At 45.1% G+C, this 19,406-nt stretch overlaps 1 protein-coding gene across 32 annotated transcripts in view; it reads right to left on the reverse strand.

Annotated features, from left to right (window-relative positions):
• Positions 1-19,406, reverse strand: part of SCRIB (scribble planar cell polarity protein) — a 247,753-nt gene that overhangs the window by 67,617 nt on the left and 160,730 nt on the right. For 8 of the 32 annotated variants that reach the window (XM_043507170.1, XM_043507166.1, XM_043507171.1 and 5 more), the window contains exons 32-34: positions 5,893-5,943; positions 5,375-5,416; positions 3,295-3,423 (exon numbers count right to left, since the gene is read on the reverse strand). The exons of 4 other annotated variants lie outside the window; for them this stretch is intronic. In XM_043507170.1, the coding sequence (XP_043363105.1) occupies positions 3,295-3,423; positions 5,375-5,416; positions 5,893-5,943 (222 nt within the window). The remainder of the gene's footprint in view (positions 1-3,294; positions 3,424-5,374; positions 5,417-5,892; positions 5,944-19,406) is intronic. 20 more of the 32 variants (XM_043507176.1, XM_038389666.2, XM_043507174.1 and 17 more) reach the window with 4 other exon arrangements.

Below are 19,406 nucleotides of genomic sequence, written 5' to 3' on the forward strand. Positions count from 1 at the left end.
TATGTGTTTTGAGGCTGGAGGGTGGAGCATCAGAGACAGAGCCCCCAGCCTCGGACAGAGTAGCTGCCATGCACAGTGGCTTCCCTGGACATGAGCATGTTACACTGCTGGCTCTCATGTCCTGGATAGGACAATGCTTCTGCTGGTGGCGGAGCCTGCTGGTTCAGTGGGGGTTTCACAGGTGGCAGTGCTGCTCCCAGGCTCCTTGGGGATTTTGTCTCAGCCACACTAGCTTATGTCTGCCTGCAAACAATGAGCTCTGTGGGTAGCCAAACACTGGACTCCAGTTCCTAAGTCTGGATTGGGTATGCCAGATTTTAGATTACCTCACAGTATTTGTGAAGGCCAAGACTATAGCAGAGTTTAGGTTACCTCTCAGCCTTGTCTCTGATGCTAGTCCAGTTATTCCTGTAAGAAGGCCTGGCTGTTTTCTCCTGTATTTCAGTGCAGGAGCTATTGCACTCCTACTTAAACCAGTGTCAGAGCAGGTGCCCACACACCCCCTACACTGAAGGCTCCTGTAGATTTCTGTGGTCCTCTTACTAGCATTGAGAATATCTCAGCTGCCTTCTAGGAAGGGATCTATCATCTAGAACACCCACCATTTCCTCTTCTTGCCTCCTTAAACATTTCCCCACTTAGCATCTTTGACAATGTACTGACAGAAAAGACTGAGACAATCCAACAGGACTTCACGTTCCTTGTAACTTGTCTGCTCTCCTCCTTTCACCTTCTGTCTCCCCCCACCCCCGAATCCCATCCCAGACACACATCTGCCTTGCCCCTATTCTCACACCCTTCACAACACAACCACACCCTAATCCCCCGGGATAAAAATCCACCTGTGATCCCGCACTTCTGCCACCTCCCTCCTCCCCTTCATCACTACAGTCAGTGAACATGCCACCTACGACCAGTGCCTTGACCTCCTGCTTCCAGCCTCACCCTTGACTCTCTCTGATCTGGCTTCTCCTCTCTCCCCTGAAAAGGGAACACGTCTGCTCATATTCTTTACACTAGCTGCCTATAAACAAACACCTCTGCTCCTAGCCTTTTCTTTCCTATATGGGGAGCAGTACCCTGCTCAAGGCCTCAGGATGGTGGGAGCAAGAGCTTTCCTCACCAGTGGTTACATGGTCTCTCCCCTTCAATTCCACACTTGATTCCTTCCCTCTTTTCTCACTCCCTCAGCCCCTTCGGCTGCCTTAACTCAGCCTTGTTTGTTTGCTGCCCTTCTCTTTGCTCTAACTGGTGATGTCTATTCTTGTTTAGTTGCCTTCCCTTCTGCTCAGATTAACAATAATCCACCAAGCTTGGAAAGAGATTTTAAAATACAGTAACTCCTTGCTTAACGTTATAGTTACGTTCCTGAAAAATGCTACTTTAAGCAAAACCATGTTAAGCGAATCCAATTTCCCCATAAGAATTAATGTAAAGAGGGGGAGTTAGGTCCCAGGGAAATTTTTTTCACCAGACAAAAGACATTGTATATATTATATATAGATGTACACAGTATACGTTTTAATCAAACAATTTAATACTGTACACACTCTAAGCTTGGTTGAGGTGATGGAGTCAGAGGGTAGAAGAGGGTGGGATATTTCCCAGGGAATGTCTTACTACTAAATGATGAACTAGCACTCGGCTGAGCCCTCAAGGGTTAACACATTGTTGTTCATGTAGCCTCACACTCTACAAGGCAGCAGAAATGGAGTGAGGGGAGACAGCATGGCAGAGAGACAGAGACACACACCCTTTGTGAGAGAGAGAGACACGCATTGCCCCTTTAAGTACGCTGACCCCACTCTAAGTACACTGCCTTTTTAAGTAAATCAGCAAGTTGAGACAGCAGCTGCTGCCAGCAAGCTCCCTCCGTCCTGAACCATGTCATGTCCCCCCCCAGCTCTACGGAGAGGGGATAAGAGGGGGGCAGGAACGGGGAGAGGGGGACACACTGACATTAGCACCCCTCTTCCCCCTGCCCACTTGCACAGCAAGCAGGAGACTCCCAGGAGCAGCTCCAAGGCAGAGGGCAGGAGCAGCACAGGGCAGTGGGGGAGGGACAGCTGAACTGCTGGCAATTGATAGCCTGCTGGGCAGCTGCCGAACAGGGAACTTAGGGGAGTGGAGAGCTGATGGGGGGACTGCAGGTCCACCCTGGTTCCAAACCCCCACCAGCTAGCTCCAACGGGCTGCTCTTTCTGCAAGCAGTGGCGACTGCCACACAACGTTATAAGGGAGCATTGCACAACTTTAAACAAGCATGTTCCCTAATTGATCAGCAACGAAACAATGGAACAACATTAACCGGGATGACTTTAAGTGAGGAGTTACTGTATCTGAATCACTTGAACTCTGGCTCTTCAGCCTGGGTCTCATTTGGGCCCAGACAAGGATGTCTGTGCAGTTCATAATGTGACTCTTTGAGGCAGGCTGGATCTCTCTCTAGGTTTTCAATAGTGCCACACAGGCACTGTAAAAACGAGTAACAGGACCACTGGCATATTTCCATGCTACAAATGGACCAGTGTTCTTGTATGGTAATTTCTGCCAGAGCACAGAAACCCTGTGTCTGGGCCCCTAATGTCAAGGCCACAGAGACCTGCAGAGATTCCTCTGCTCCTGACATCTTGTAGCAATTGCCAATGTGCAAGCAATCATTCTGCAAATCAGCAATGGTGCAGTGCTCCCCAGTGAAGGGGGCAGAGCCACACAGCTAGGTAACAGTAAGAAGCTGTTGCCCTGATGTGTGAGAGATAATGACAGGACAAAAGATCTGAAGGGCTTTATACATCAAGAGAACACAGCACCTTATAGGTAAATGAAAGTCCGAGACTCTATCTGTACTGGGGATTTCAGCCACTGGTGCAACTGCACTGATGCAAATCCTGGCACAGACAAGCAAAGCCACCATGTGCCACTGTGCTGCTCACCCTTGTTTGAAACCAGAGTAAGCTGCACTGGTGCAAATCACGATTCTGTCTGTCTTTTCTGGGGTTCTCACCAGGATAGCATCACTGGTGGTTACCCAAAGATGGCTGTAACAAGAGCAAATCCCGCTGTACACAAGACTACGGAGCACCAGCACTCCAGTGCCTTTCAGATAAGGCAGAGAGCTCTTGCAGGGACCAGAGAGGGTTGGTTGGCATTTCGGCCCATAATGAGCAAATTCCCTTTACACCCAATGAGCATCACTAGGAGGGTGTGTGTAGCTTGCCCGTCAGGAAGGGTGGCACAACAACCACCAGGAATAGGCTTACTCAGCTCAGTGAGAAGGAACTGCAGGCCACTTACAGAGTTCTGGACACTGGAGCATGACTCAGGTTGCTGGAAGGGGTTGGGGCTGTCCCTGCCCTCCGAACTAGATGGGGCAGCATTTTGTCGCACACGGGAGAGAGGCTGAATGACGCCCGGCTTGGTCTGCTTGTGCCCACACCACACAACAGGGAAAAGGCAGAGTAAGGGACAAGAGACAGAAAAGAGAGACAAGAAAAGTTAGCAGCAAGACATCCCTGGCATGCAAAAGAGGGGGGCAGATCCTGTTTGAAACTCTTGGGTGCAGCTTCTCAGTCACACTGCTGACCCAGTCAGAGGCAGCAGGCTGTGAAAGGGATAAAGGCACCTTATCAATAGTCCCCACTGATATGTGAGAGGGACAGCAGCTATCAAGCATCAGCCAACACCCCAGGATGAAGATGTGCAGAACTAGACAAGCAATAAGGTCAGGGCAGGGCCCAGTGACTCCACACAAGCCCAGGGCACAAGCACAAGCCTACAATGCAAGCAGGCAGATGCCAGGGGTGCAGGAGGGAAGTGTAAGTAAGTAAGAGTTTGGGGAGAATGTGGGAGTCGTAAGTAGGAGATGCAGGTAACAGCTAGTGGTTGTTGTTGCCAGGAGTGAGAGAGAAAAGGATGAGCAAGGACCGAGGGCTCCAGTGGCGGATTGGGCCACAAGCAGGGATGTGAGAGGGAACTAGGGTGTTGAGGCTAAAACTAGAGCCTGTCACTCTGGAATGTTTTGGGGAGATGAACAAATGTGAGACACTGGACTGAGGAGTAGCAGAGAAGCAAGTAAGAGAGCAAAAGAGAGCACCCACCATGGGAATGAGAGCCACCAGAGCAAGGACCAGAGGGAGCAAGGCTATGGAATAGTCACACTGAATTTTGAGAAAAGGGAAAAAATAAGCCTGTGCGCATTTGTGCAAATGTGAGGCCTGGCAATGAGCAGTGTGCAAAGAAAGGAGAGGGCGCGGCCTGGCAGTGAGCCGAGTGCAAGGAAAGGAGAGTATGAGGCCTGGCAGTGAGCAGTGTGCAAGGAAAGGAGAGTATGAGGCCTGGCAGTGAGCAGAGTGCAAGGAAAGGACAGTGCAAGGCCTGGCAGTCAACAGTGTTTGAAGGAGGGAGTGTGTGAGGCCTGGCAGTGAGCAGAGTACAAGAAAAGCAGAGGGCAAGCCTGGCAATGAGCAGCGTGTTAGAAAGGAGAAGACGAGGTCTGGCGGTGATCAGAGTGAAAGGAAAGGAGAGTGCGAGGCCAGGTAGTAAGCAGAATGGAGGAAAAGAGAGGGCGAGGCCTGGCAGTGAGTCGAGTGCAAGGAAAGGAGAGGGAGAGGCGGGGCAGTGAGCCTAGTGCAAGGAAAGGAGAGGGTGAGGTGGGGCAGTGAGCAGAGTGCAAGGAAAGGAGAGGGCGAGGTGGGGCAGTGAGCAGAGTGCAAGGAAAGGAGAGGGCGAGGCGGGGCAGTGAGCAGAGTGCAAGGAAAGGAGAGGGAGAGGCCTGGCATTGAGCTGACTGCAAGGAAAGGAGAGGGCGAGGCCTGGCAGTGAGCAGAGTGTAAGGAAAGGAGAGGGAGAGCTCTGGCTGTGAGCCGAGTGCAAGGAAAGGAGAGGGAAAGGCCTGGCAGTGAGCAGTGTGCAAGGAAAGGAGAGAGCGAGGCCTGGCAGTGAGCAGCGTGCAAGGAAAGGAGAAGGCGCAGCCTGGCAGTGAGCTTACTGCAAGAAAAGGAGAGGGCGAGGCCTGCCAGTGAGCAGAGTGCAAGGAAAGGAGAGTGCAGCATGTGAAGAAAGGAGAGGTCAAAGCCTGGCAGTGAGCAGAGTGTGAAGAAAGGAGAAGGGGAGGCCTGGCAGTGAGAAGAGTGCAAGGAAAGGAGAGGGCAAGGCCTGGCAGTGTGCAGTGTGCAAGGAAAGGAAAGGGAGAGGCCTGGTGGTGAGCAGAGTGCAAGGAAAGGAGAGGGCAAGGCCTGGTGGTGAGCAGAGTGTTAGGAAAAGAGAGTATGCGGTCTCGCAGTGAGCAGCGTTTGAAGGAGGGACAGTGAGATGCCTGGCAGTGACGAGTGTGCAAAGGAAGAAGAATGAGAGGTCTGAGGGCAGAAGCACTTACTGATTTGCTGTCATCCTGCGGTGGGATGAAGTTTATGGAAGCCTGAAAACAGACAAGAGAATGTAAATTGAGAGTCCTAGCTGGAGTCCTCTAGGTCATCCTGCCCAATTTGGGAGCAGTACCAGAGCTCCCAATCTACCCTCCCCAGCTCCTCCTGTCATGAGCAGGGAGAGGCCTGGAGTTCTCACTCTGTGCAGCTCATGGCACCAATCCCCAGTGCCACCCCAGCATAGCCTGTCCTAGCCCTGGCTTAACACCTCGCACTCTCATAGCTTGTTACTGAGCTCGAGCAAAGCCACTGACACCACAGCTTTTCTGCCATGAAGCACTCACAGACACCAGCCCAGCAGCAGCTAGCAGAAAGGAGCAGCGGCGGAGCTTCTTCTATCCCCTTGGGGCCCTGGCCCTACAACTGCTCCCCACAGCACAAGTCTCTGCAAATACCAAGTCCATGAGACAGTGGAGCCAAGGAACGTGCTAAGAGCAGCAGCACACTCTGCACACCAAGAGGCACTTACAAAGCGAGTCTCCCTGCCTGACAGGTGAGCAGGCCGAAGGGCTGCAGGTGGCTGGAGAGAGGCACCAGGGAGAATCGAGAGGGGAGAGAACCAGAGAAACACTGAAGACACCAGAGTTCCTGCAGGAAAGGCAGAGACAAGCACCCCCTTCCCCAGAACTGAAACGCCCTTTCCCCAAGCCCCACAGCGAGCATGCTCACCCTTTTCTAACCCATGGCAGAGAGGAGCCCCCACCCCAACTGCTCCTGACCTGCCACAGAAAAAGGACCAAGCCCCTGCTGCTCAGGAGGGAAAAACCCCTTCCCCCTGCCTCCACCCCACCACGTGCAGAGAGGGGAGGCCTTGTTGGCTTCTCCCCTGCCAAAGGATCACAGGATTTATCAGAAGGGACCATTATGATCACCTAGTCTGACCTCCTGCATAGCTCCGGCCAGAGAACTTCAGCCAGGAATTCCTTTGAGCCCAGTAACTTATGATTGAACTAGGCTTGAATAAAGACTGGGAGTGGATGTGTCATTACACAAAGTAAAACTATTTCCCCATGTTTATTTCCCCCCCTACTGTTCCTCACACGTTCTTGTCAACTGCTGGAAATGGCCCACCTTGATTATCACTACAAAAGGTGTTTTTTTTTTCTCTCCTGCTGGTAATAGCTCACCTTACCTGATCACTCTCATTACAGTGTGTATGGTAACACCCATTGTTTCATGTTCTCTGTGTATATAAAATCTCCCTACTTTATTTTTCACTGCATGCATCTGATGAAGTGAGCTGTAGCTCATGAAAGCTTATGCTCAAATAAATTTGTTAGTCTCTAAGGTGCCATAAGTACTTCTTTTCTTTTTGTGGATACAGCTTAACATGGCTGCTACTCTGAAACCTGAACTAGCATGTGTCTTTTACTTTATGAGATGCACATATCTGAAGGCCAGAAGGGATGATTATGATTTTCTAGTTTGGCCTCCTGTCTATGACAGACAAAAGAACCCCGCGCAGTAACTCCTGCATCAAGCCCATCAATCTTGTTTGAGCAAGAGCATATATTTCAGCAAGATCTAGCCTAGTTATAAAGACCAAAAGTGATGGAGAATTTGGGACATCCCTAAGTAAGTTGATCCAATGGTTAATTATCTGCACTGTTACAAATTTGCAACTTATTTCTAATCTGAATTTGTCTAACACGAGCTTCCAGCCAATGGATACGGGTTTTTTTTGGCCAGTTTAAAGAGCCATCTTTTCTACCTGGACTGAAGAGCCATACCACTCTCAGAAATCCCTTCCTCACGTAGGTATTTATAAAGCATGATCAAGTCACTTCTTAACTTTCTCTTGGATAAACTAAATAGATTTGGACACTACAAGGTTGTTTTTCCAGACCTTGAATCATTCTTGTAGCTCTTCTCAGAACCTGTTCCAGTTTTTCAACATCCTTTTACAAGTGTGGACACCAGAAATGGACACCATATCCAGTAATGGTTTTATTAATGCCAAATAAAAAGGCAATATCACCTTCCTACTCCCACCTGTTAATTCCCTGCTTGCATGTCGGATTCACCATCTTAACTACAGCATTGCATTAAGTACTTTTCAGTGCCACTGCATTTCAGGATACAGTCCAATCTTGTAAGTCCTACATTCTTTGTTCTTAGATATATGAACTTGCATTTAGCTATAATAAAACATATGTTGTTCAAATGAGCCCACCTTACCAAGTGATCCAGATTGGTCTGTATAAGTGACCTGTCCCCATCATTATTTACCACATCACCAATTTTGGATCATCTGCAAATTTTACTAGCAATAATTTTGCTTTTTCTTCCATATCATTGATAACGACAGTGAATAACACTGGGTCAAGAATAAATCACAGTGCGAGCCCATTAAAACATCTCCTTTGATAACAATTCTTTTTTTATAATTACATTTTGTGAGCTATACATTAACCAGATATTAATCCATTTAATGTAAGCCACATTGATTTTGTTGGGCTAATTGTTCTAAATGTCAGAATGTCAATTGTCTGCATTTCCTAACAGCTTATTTGTACTCATCGCTATCAGCTTCCCCATTTTTCCATTTATATGAAGTCCAAGTTGACCACCCCAATCTTCCAAGATAGAGAAGAGTATCATCAATCATTCAAGCATGTCTGCTAGTTATATGGTATCTGCATAAGCTAAAGACCTCAATTCTAGATCACCCAACATTACACCATTCGACTTGTATACCATTCTGAATATCCAATTTAAGAATATGATGAAAAGTGACGGTGATTCCATACCCACTTGCTGTACACCAAACTTTGACTTGAACCAGTTGCTTAATATTCCACCAATTCTTATGGCACTACAGGAGTTTTCATACACAACTTTTATAATTGTAGTTATCCTATCTGGAACTCCATATGATTTTAACTGCTTTCTATAATGCTTCCCTCCAATCCAAATCAAATGCCTTTGTGAAGTCAATGAAAACAGCAAACGTTTTCAATCCCCATTCTCACTTTTTTCCATCAACTGTTGGCATGTGAATATCTCATCAATGCAACTTTGGCCTGATCTGAAGCCACACTGTTCCCCAACTACTACGTCTTCTAAAACTGGCTTTAATCTGTTGCCAATTGCTTTCATCATGATTTCTTCCTGTACTGGTAATCTAAGCTTATACCTCTACAATTATTCAGATCTGCATGATCTCCTTTCTTCATGATTGGTACAACTATTGCCTTTAGCCAGTCATGCATTCACTCCCTCTGGGGCATCTGGCATTGGCCACTGTCAGCAGACAGGATGCTGGGCTGGATGGACCTTTGGTCTGACCCAGTCTGGCCTTTCTTATGTTCTTATGCAGTACCTCCTCTTGCTCCCATACCTTCTTATATATTTTTCCTAGAGCTTTGATAGCACTTGTCCCACCAACTTTTAACAGCTCAGCTGTTATGTCTATTTCCTACAACTTTCCCATTTTTAACTACTTCACTGCTCTTTCTATTTCTTTTCCTGATGGTGGTTCAGTGCTGCTATCCATTCTGCCTTGCAAGCTTCCCTGTTCATTTAGTATGTCTAGACGGGGTTCAGTACTTTGTCCAAATGTTTCTTCCCTGCTTTCAGCCTCTCTTCAGCAATTGTTCTCAGTTCACTAATAGCCTTTCTTACCACTCGCATAGTTGGCCTAATGGTATTTTCCATAGAACATAGCCTTTTTGTACATTGTTTTCATAGCTTGTTTTCCTAACACCTCCTCTAATTGTTCAGCCTCTTCTCTTCAGAACTTTTGCTTGTCCAAACTGTCATTTCTTCATTGCTTTGCAAAACACTATGATTTCTTCCATTTTCCCAGCAGTCTTGGCTTTTTTACTGTAATGCCAAGAAGATGAAGTGGGTGCATCTCGGAAAAGGGACAAATGATAAAAAGTGTTGAAGTGCAGCAGTAGAGAAGCTACAGAACAAGTAAAATGTTATATATACCTAGGAAGATTGATCATTGTTGATGGTTCCATCAAGAATGAAGTTAAAAGGAGATTTGCTTTAGCTACGAGTGCTACATAGATATTGATGAAATTATGGACTGATAAACAAGTTATATTTGGTACCAACATGAAAATTTATCAGACAAGTGTACTAACAGTATTACTCTTAGGTCTGGAAGCAGCTGCTTTAAATGAAACAGATATTAGAAAGCTGGAAGCAGTAGAAGTTGGCAGGTGGAAATAAAGAAGACAAAGTAAGATGTGAAGTCAGGATATGGTATTGGCTGTAATTGAAAAGATTACAGTGGTGGGGACACTATAGACGACAGAGGATAGGATGCCAAAGAAAATAATGTAAACAAACCAAGATCAGCAAAACCTAGAGGCCGACCACCGACTAGATGGCAGAACATCACACACATTGGCAAGATCATGCTGTGTTTAATGGAGGAACAATCCCCAGACAGGATTGAAGTTCCCAGTGTTTGTAAAGATGCTTTGGGATAAGAATTATATATAAATTGGTCATTTAACCTCCCCTCTTAACCAGGATGGTTTTTTAATCAAAGTAGCCTTTTTTCATGATTGCAGAATTGCACTTTTTTGAGCAGCTAATAAAACATTATTAAACAACTCTCAATTATAAGGAACATTTTTGTTTATTACAGTGTGGCTGTAGCCATGTCAGTCCCAGGATATCAGAGAGACAAGGTGGGTGAGGTAATATCTTTTATTGAACTAACTTCTGTTGGTGAGAGAGACAAGCTTTTGCGCTGACACAGAGCTCTTCTTCAGGCCTGGGAAAGATACTCAGAATAGCACAGCTAAATATAAAGTGAGCTGTAGCTCACGGAAGCTTATGCTCAAATAAATTTGTTAGTCTCTAAGGTGCCACAAGTACTCCTTTTCTTTTTGCGAATACAGACTAACACAGCTGCTACTCTGAAACCTTACAGACTTAGTGGATCATAGATTGTTGTAACGAGATACAAATCTAGTGTCTTTATTAAGTCCATAATTTTTAGTGTCTAACGAAGAAGTGAATTTAATGTTCCATACTTGTCTTTTGAAGATGTTGTACAGGCTTCCTTTGAGGATGAGAACTAAGAGGTCAGATATGGAGTGATCACTTTGCGAAAAATGTTCGCTCAGGGGTGATATGGTGTTTTTGTCTTTTATCATTTTCCTGTGTGAATTCATTCAAGAGAGTAGTGATTGTCTCATTATACCCACATAGTTATTCACTGGATGAGGTACATTTTTCTTTCCTCTCAGCTTTGTTGTGATAATTGGACCTACAAATTTACCCCAAATTGTGAGCTCAACTGTAAAAGTACATGAAAGTTTGAAAGCATCACAATAATCTATAATTAATGTTGATGAGAAAAGTTGCAAAAGGGAGACAGAAAGACTAAATTAGTACAAGCAAAAAGGTCTACTGAGGGTGACCAGATGTCCCGATTTTATAGGGACAGTCCCGATATTTGGGGCTTTGTTTTATATAGGTGCCTGTTGCCCTCCACCCCATCCCCATTTTTCACACTTGCTATCTGGTCACCCTACCTGATATAATTCAAGGACTGTGATAAAATCATGCCTGCTAAACTAGAAAAGTGTGGAACCAGAAATCAGTGAACCAAAATTGATGTGTTGGAAACTAGGCCTAATCGGTGGGCAAAATAATGAGAGGATGAGATGAGCTTGGTTCTTTGCAGGTAAAAAGCCAGTACATGCCTGACATTGAGGGACTGAAGTCTCTTTCTCTTCAGGAGAAGTGCGGGGATTTGGAAAAAGAACAGGTAAGTGAATACACTGGTTAAGATGGAAATTGGAGATTATCTTGGGTAGAAACTTAGGGTGAAGGTGAAGAGATATTTTATCCTTGTGAAATATTGTAGGTGGGGTGTCCAGAATGAGGGGTCCCAGTTCACTGACCCTCTTGGCTGAAGTGATTGCCACTAGAAACACCACCTTCATGGATAGGTGGGACATGGAATATCACTGAGAGGTCTAGAAAGTTTTGACAGCACACAGCTAAGATTCCACAGAAGTACTAGTTTAACGACTGGCGGGAAGGCCTTGATGAGGCCCTTCATGAACCACGTCATAGTTGGGTGGCTAAAGACAGAGTACCAGTCTGCTGGAGGGAGGAAGGCATGAACAGCTGCTAGGTGTACTTGTAATGAGGTGATCAAGATTTCAGGGTTCTTTAGAGACAGGAGGTAATCTAAAACGATGGAGGATGCTTGAAGAGACTGGAAAAAGAAAAGGAGTTTCTTTTTGCGAATACAGACTAACACGGCTGCTACTCTGAAACCTGTGAAGAGACTGGGTGAGACTGATTGTGCTGCACCCAGGCAGAGAAGTGTTTCCATTTAGCCAAATAACAGGTTCTGGTCAATTCTTTTCTACTGTGGTTAAGTATAGCCTGGACAGGGGATAAACAAGAGCACTCTACTTCCAATGGCCATCCAAACACCAGGCCATGAGGTGGAGAGAACCTGGATTGAGGTGTTTGGCCCTGCTCCTGTCCTGTGTCTGGAGTTCTGAGAAGGGGTAGATTTTGATTAGAGGGTGGGCTGACACTGACAAAAGCTCTGGAAACCAGAACTGTCTGGGCTTATGGTCCCTTTGGAACAATACAGGGGAAGTTTTTTGTTCGCTGCTGATGCAAAGAGGTTCCATAGAGGTGTGCCCCACTGTGTGAAAATGTCTGTGAGAACAGTGTCATGTATTTCCCACTCGTGGTCCACTGAGAAGCACCTGCTGAGGTTGTCTGCTAAGGAGTTGTGAACTCCCGGGAGGTATGCCATCTGGATTGTGATGTTGTGCCTGATGCACCAGTTCCAAAGCCTGACTGCCTCTAGACACAGTGGGAGAGATCTCGATTCTCCCTGTTTGTTTATGTAGATGACGGTGGTGATACTGTCTGACATCACTTGGAGGTGGAGGGTGCGAATGAATGGGAGGAAGGCCTTGCATGCAAGGGTGAGCGCCCACAGCTCCAGCATGTTGATATATAATCTGGCCTCCTGTGGGATCCATATGCCCTGAGCAGTGTGACTGTTCAGGTGGGTGCTCCACCTGCAGAAGGGATGCATTCATGTACAATGGTGACAGTGGCAGTGGATAAGGGAACTCCCAGTCGTACCTTATCTGGGTTTGATCACCAAACGAAGGTGAAGGTGATCCTGGTAGGAATGGTCACCTTGGAGTTGATGTGGTTTGTTGGGAGAATGGACCGAATTGAGCCAGGCCTGCAAGCAATGTACATGAAGCATGGCAAAGGGTGCGCCATATGACTTAGAAGCAATAGGCACATTTACTCTGTAGTCCTTGGTCTGCGGGAAATCAAAGAATTAGGTTGTGCATAGTTTGAAACCTTTCTGAAAGGAGGAAGGCTCTTGCAGAAACAGAGTCCCGATAAAGTTTATTGTCCTTGTGGGGGATAAAACAGACTTTTCTCTGTTCGTACGAACCCCCACAGCTGCAAGACTTTGAACAAGGAATTGAATAGCCGACCAACCCTCCTGTCAGAGTGAACTACCAGGAGCCATTTCTCAAGATATAGAAAGACTATGTAGCCCTGATGGCTCATCTAGGCCACTGCCTCAGAGAAAACTTTAGTAATCACTCTGGGTGCCATCACTAGCCCAAAGGGGAGGACGCAAAATTGGAAATGCTCCCAGCCCACCGTAAACTGTAGGAACCTCCTGTGGGAGGGGTAAATGTCTATATGAAAATATGTGTACTTCATGTTGAGAGCCACAAACCACATCCCTTCTTGAAGAGAGAGGTTTGCAACCACGAATCCTCCCCATAATAATACCAAGGGCCAAGCTTCTGGATGCTGTATCTGCTGCATCAGCTGCAGCCTGAAGAGCCATTTTCGCTACCAACTTGCCTTTCTCTAGAAGAGAGAGGAGCGGGGCTATGTCCTCAGAGGAAAGTTTGTCCTGGAAAGCCACCAGCCTAGAGTAGTTATTAGCTAACAGGGACTGGTAACTGGTGATGAGGAATTGCAAACCTGCAGAGAAGGCGGCCTTTCTCCCCAGGAGGTCCAGTCTCTTAGAGCCATTATCTGATGGGTGGTCCTTAGGTATTGTGATCTATTACATTCCATAGCAGCCTGTACCACCAGGGAGTTGGGAGTTAGGGTGGGAGAACAGAAATTCAGCTCCCTTTGCCGGGATGAAATAGCACCGCCTCCTTAGGTGTGGGGGTGTAGGATGCTAGGATGTGCCAGACCAATCTCACCGGTTCCAGTATGTCCTCATTAACTGGGAAGGCTAACTTACTTGGGCCCTGAAGCTGCAGAATGTTCCACAGTCAGTAATGTGGGTTTTGGACTTCCTCCAGAGATATCTCAAGATTACTAGCCACTCTTCGTAGTAAGTTCTGGTATTGCCTATAGTTGTCTGGTGGGGATGAGGAAGAAGGAGAATCTGCCTCATCTGGGGAAGAGTAGAAGATTCCCGCTGGAACCATCAGTTAAATCCTGAGCATGTGGGCAAGACCCACCAGGCAGATACCTGGAAAATAATTCTCTGTAGAATAACTCAGAGCCCTCCCCATCTAGTGTCCCATCTCTAGCCACTGGGGATTTTTGCTACTGGCAGTCGCTGATGGGCCACATGCCATTGTAGGCAGTCTCATCATACCATCCCCTCCATACCTTATCAAGCTCAGTCTTGAAGCCAGTTAGGTTTTGTGCCCCACTTGGGCATACTTGGAAGGCTGCTCCAGAACTTCACCCTTCTGATGGTTAGAAACCTTCATCTAATTTCAAGCCTAAACTTGTTGATGGCCGGTTTATAGCCATTTGTTCTTGTGTTCATATTGGCACTTTACTTAAATAATTCCTCTGCCTCCCTGGTATTTATCCCTCTGATGTATTGACAGAGAGCAATCATATCTCCCCTGAACCTTCTTTTGGTTAGGCTAAACAAGTCAAGCTCTTTGAGTCTCCTCTGATAAGGTAAATTTTCCATTCCTCGGATCATCCTAGTAGCCCTTCTTTGCACATGTTCCAGTTTGAATTTATCTTTCTTAAACATGGGAGACCAGAATTCACACAATATTCAAGATGAGGTCTCACCAGTGCCTTGTATAATGGTACTAACACTTCCCTGTCTCTATTGGAAATATCTCGCCTGATGCATCCTAGGACTGCATTAGATTTTTTCACTGCCGCATCACATTGACGGCTCAGTCATACTGTGATCAATCAATATACCCAGATCTTTCTCCTCCTCTGTCACTTCCCATTGATAAGTCCCCAGCTTATAGCATAAATTCCTGTTGTTAGTACCTAAATGCATGATCTTGCACTTTGCACTATTAAATTTCATCCCATTTCTATTACTTCAGTTTACAAGGTCATCCAGATCTTCTTGTATGATATTCCAGTCCTCCTCCCTATTGGCAATACCTCCCAACTTTGTGTCTATCCACAAATTTTATTAGCACATTCCCACTTTTTGTGCCAAGGTTAGTACTAAAAATGTTAAATAAGATTGGTCTCAAGTCTGATCTCTGAGAAATGCCACTTGTAACCTCCCTCCAGCCTGACAGTTCACCCAATGTACTTGCCCCTTTAACCAGTTCATTATTCGCTTTTCAGTTCTCATATTAATCCCCATCTTCTTCAATTTAACTAATAATTTCCCTCATTGGGGATTTTTCCTTATACCCATGAGAGTGTCGCTTGCTTTCATGGAGCGAAGCCCTGAAGTATCTTTGGGCTTAGAAACCAAGGGTTCCACACATTACTTTGTGCAATGACTCATCCATTCCCAGTCTCTATTCAAGCCTAAGTTAATTGTATCCAGTTTGCAAATTGTATCCAGTTTGCAGAAGTCACTTACTACGGGACAGGCCCAACAAAGAAAATAACAGAACGCCACTAGCCATCACCTTCAGCCCCCAACTAAAACCTCTCCAACCCATCATCAAGGATCTACAACCTATCCTGAAGGACGACCCATCACTCTCACAGATCTTGGGAGACAGACCAGTCCTTGCTTACAGACAGCCCCCCAATCTGAAGCAAATACTCACCAGCAACCACACACCACACAACAGAACCACTAACCCAGGAACCTATCCTTGCAACAAAGCCCGTTGCCAACTCTGTCCATATATCTATTCAGGGGACACCATCATAGGGCCTAATCACATCAGCCACACGATCAGAGGCTCGTTCACCTGCGCATCTACCAATGTGATATATGCCATCATGTGCCAGCAATGCCCCTCTGCCATGTACATTGGCCAAACCGGACAGTCTCTACGTAAAAGAATGAATGGACACAAATCAGACGTCAAGAATTATAACATTCAAAAACCAGTTGGAGAACACTTCAATCTCTCTGGTCACTCGATTACAGACCTGAGAGTGGCTATCCTTCAACAAAAAAGCTTCAAAAACAGACTCCAACGAGAGACTGCTGAATTGGAATTAATTTGCAAACTGGATACAATTAACTTAGGCTTGAATAGAGACTAGGAATGGATGGGTCATTACACAAAGTAAAACTATTTCCCCATGTTATTTCTCCCCCCCACCCCACCCCCCACTGTTCCTCAGATATTCTTGGCACCTTAGAGACTAACAAATTTATTAGTCTCTAAGGTGCCACAAGTACTCCTTTTCTTTTTGCGAATACAGACTAACACGGCTGCTACTCTGAAACCTGTCAGATATTCTTGTTAACTGCTGGAAATAGCCTACCTTGCTTGTCACCATGAAAGGTTTTCCTCCTTTCGCCCCCCTGCTGCTGGTGATGGCTTATATTAAGTGATCACTCTCCTTACAGTGTGTATGATAAACCCATTGTTTCATGTTCTCTGTGTGTGTGTATATCAATCTCCCCTCTGTTTTTTCCACCAAATGCATCCGATGAAGTGAGCTGTAGCTCACGAAAGCTTATGCTCTAATAAATTTGTTAGTCTCTAAGGTGCCACAAGTACTCCTTTTCTTTTTACACAGGAGCCAGCACTTGAAGAAGAACCGTTTCTTCTTCTTTGGGTGACTGTACATCTCACAAACAGATTATCCTGGAGGTGGGCCTGTGAATGAAGAATAACTCATCTGAAACTAGCATAATTCCTGGATTGATGGGAAATGGCATAACAATTAGCAAAGATGTGGACTGATGACAAAGTTGCTGCTTTGCAAATTTCCCGAATAGGCATTTGTTCCAGTCAATGGGCCACCCCTCTAGTCAAATGGGCCAGCACTCTAGCTGGTGGAGTCACATTTGCCAGCTGTTACCACAAACAAATGCATGAAGAAATGCAGGAGGAAATCTTCTGAGTGGAAACCATCTGTCCTTTCATTCTGTCTGCAACTGCAATAAACAACTGTGTTGAGGGCCGAAAAAATTTAGTTTGGTCCACGTAGAAGGCTAAAGTTCCTCTCACATCTAAAGAATGAAGTTTCTTCTCATCTCTCTGAGTGTGAGACTTCATGAAGAAAATTGGAACATAAATTGCCTGGTTAATGTAAAAATTGAACACCATCCTTGTCAGAAACTTCAGGTGAGGGTGGAGATAGACTTTATCCTTCTGAAAAATCATATATGAAGACTCTGACACTAATGCTTTCAAATCACCCACCCTCCTCACCCAAGTTATCACAATTAAAAATGACACTTTCATAGAGAGGTGAATAAGGGAGCAAGTTTCAAGAGGTTCAAAAGGGGTCCCCATTAATTTTGCCAACGCCAGGTCAGACGCCATTGGGGAATAGGTTCTTGCACCTGTGGATATAATCTGCCGAACCCTTTAGAAATCTGGTGGTGAAGGGGGTTGGAAAAAAAGACATCTATTATCCACACGGGGTGAAATGCAGAAATAGCTGCCAAATGTATGGTGATGTGTCCGTGGCTTAACAACCATGTAAAAGAAGTAGTAAGAGATAAAAAGGCATCTTTTAAAAAGTGGAAGTCAAATCCTAGTGAGGTAAATAGAAAGGAGCATAAACACTGCCAAATTAAGTGTAAAAATGTAATAAGAAAAGCCAAAAAGGAGTTTGAAGAACAGCTAGCCAAAAACTCAAAAGGTAATAACAAAATGTTCTTTAAGTACATCAGAAGCAGGAAGCCTGCTAAACAACCAGTGGGGCCTCTGGATGATCGAGATACAAAAGCAGCACTTAAAGACGATAAAATCATTGCAGAGAAACTAAATGAATTCTTTGCTTCAGTCTTCACGGCTCAGGATGTTAGGGAGATTCCCAAACCTGAGCTGTCTTTTGTAGTGACAAATCTGAGGAATTGTCACAGGTTGAAGTGTCACTAGAGGAGGTTTTGGAATTAATTGAGAAACTTAACAGTAACAAGTCACCGGGACCAGATGGCATTCACCCAAGAGTTCTGAAAGAACTCAAATATGAAATTGCGGAACTATTAACTATGGTTTGTAACCTGTCCTTTAAATCAGCTTCTGTACCCAATGACTGGTAGATAGCTAATGTAACGCCAATATTTAAGAAGGGCAGTAGAGGTGATCCCGGCAATTACAGACTGGTAAGTCTAACGTCAGTTCTGGGCAAATTAGTTGAAACAATAGTAAAGAATAAAATTGTCAGACACATAGAAGAACATGAATTGTTGGGTAAAAGTCAACATGGTTTCTGTAAAGGGAGATCATGTCTTATTAATCTATTAGAGTTCTTTGACGGGGTCAACAAACATGTAGACAAGGGGGATCCAGTGGACATAGTGTACTTAGATTTCCAGAAAGCCTTTGACAAGGTCCCTCACCAAAGGCTCTTACATAAATTAAGTTGGCATGGGATAAGAGGGAAGATCCTTTCATGGATTGAGAACTGGTTAAAAGACAGGGAACAAAGGGTAGGAATAAATGGTAAATTTTCAGAATGGAGAGGGGTAACTAGTGGTGTTCCCCAAGGGTCAGTCCTAAGACCAATCCTATTCAACTTATTCATAAATGATCTGGAGAAAAGGGTAAACAGTGAGGTGGCAAAGTTTGCAGATGATACTAGATATCTTAACTGCTCAAGACAGTTAAGACCAAAGCAGACTGTGAAGAACTTCAAAAAGATCTCATAAAACTAAGTGACTGGGCAACAAAATGGCAAATGAAATTTAATGTGGATAAATGTAAAGTAATGCACATTGGAAAAAATAACCCCAACTATACATACAATATGATGGAGGCTAATTTAGCTACAACTAATCAAGACAAAGATCTTGGAGTCATCATAAATAGTTCTCTGAAGATGTCCACACAGTGTGCAGCAGAAGTCAGAAAAGCAAACAGGATGTTAGGAATCATTAAAAAAGGGATAGAGAATAAGTCAGAGAATATCTTATTGCCCTTATATAAATCCACGGTACGCCCACATCTTGAATACTGCGTACAGATGTGGTCCCCTCATCTCAAAAAAGATATACAGGCATTAGTAAAGGTTCAGAGAAGGGCAACTAAAATGATGATGGGTTTGGATCGCGTCCCATATGAGGAGAGATTAAAGAGGCTAGGACTTTTCAGCTTGGAAAAGAGGAGACTAAGGTGGGATATGATAGACGTATAGAAAATTATGAGTGGTGTGGAGAAAGTGAATAAGGAAAAGTTATTTACTTGTTCCCATAATATAAGAACTAGGGGCCATCAAATGAAATTAATGGGCAGCAAGTTTGAAACAAATAAAAGGAAGTTCTTCTTCACACAGCACATAGAAACCCTGTGGAAGTCCTTGCCTGAGGAGGTTGTGACGGCTAGGACTATAACAGGGTTTAAAAGAGAACTGGATAAATTCATGGAGGTTAAGTCCATTAATGGCTATTAGCCAGGATGAGTAAGGAATGGTGTCCCTAGTCTCTGTTTGTCAGAGGGTGGAGATGGATGGCAGGAGGGAGATCACTTGATCATTACCTGTTACCTACTTACCATTACCTTCACTCCCTCTGGGGCACCTGGCATTGGCCACTGTTGGTAGACAGGATACTGGGATGGATGGACCTTTAGTCTGACCCAGTATGGCCATTCTTATGTTCTGATGATAGAACTAATGGTC

This window comes from Dermochelys coriacea, chromosome 2 (genome assembly GCF_009764565.3).
Source record: "Dermochelys coriacea isolate rDerCor1 chromosome 2, rDerCor1.pri.v4, whole genome shotgun sequence".
Taxonomy (NCBI): Eukaryota; Metazoa; Chordata; order Testudines; family Dermochelyidae; genus Dermochelys; species Dermochelys coriacea.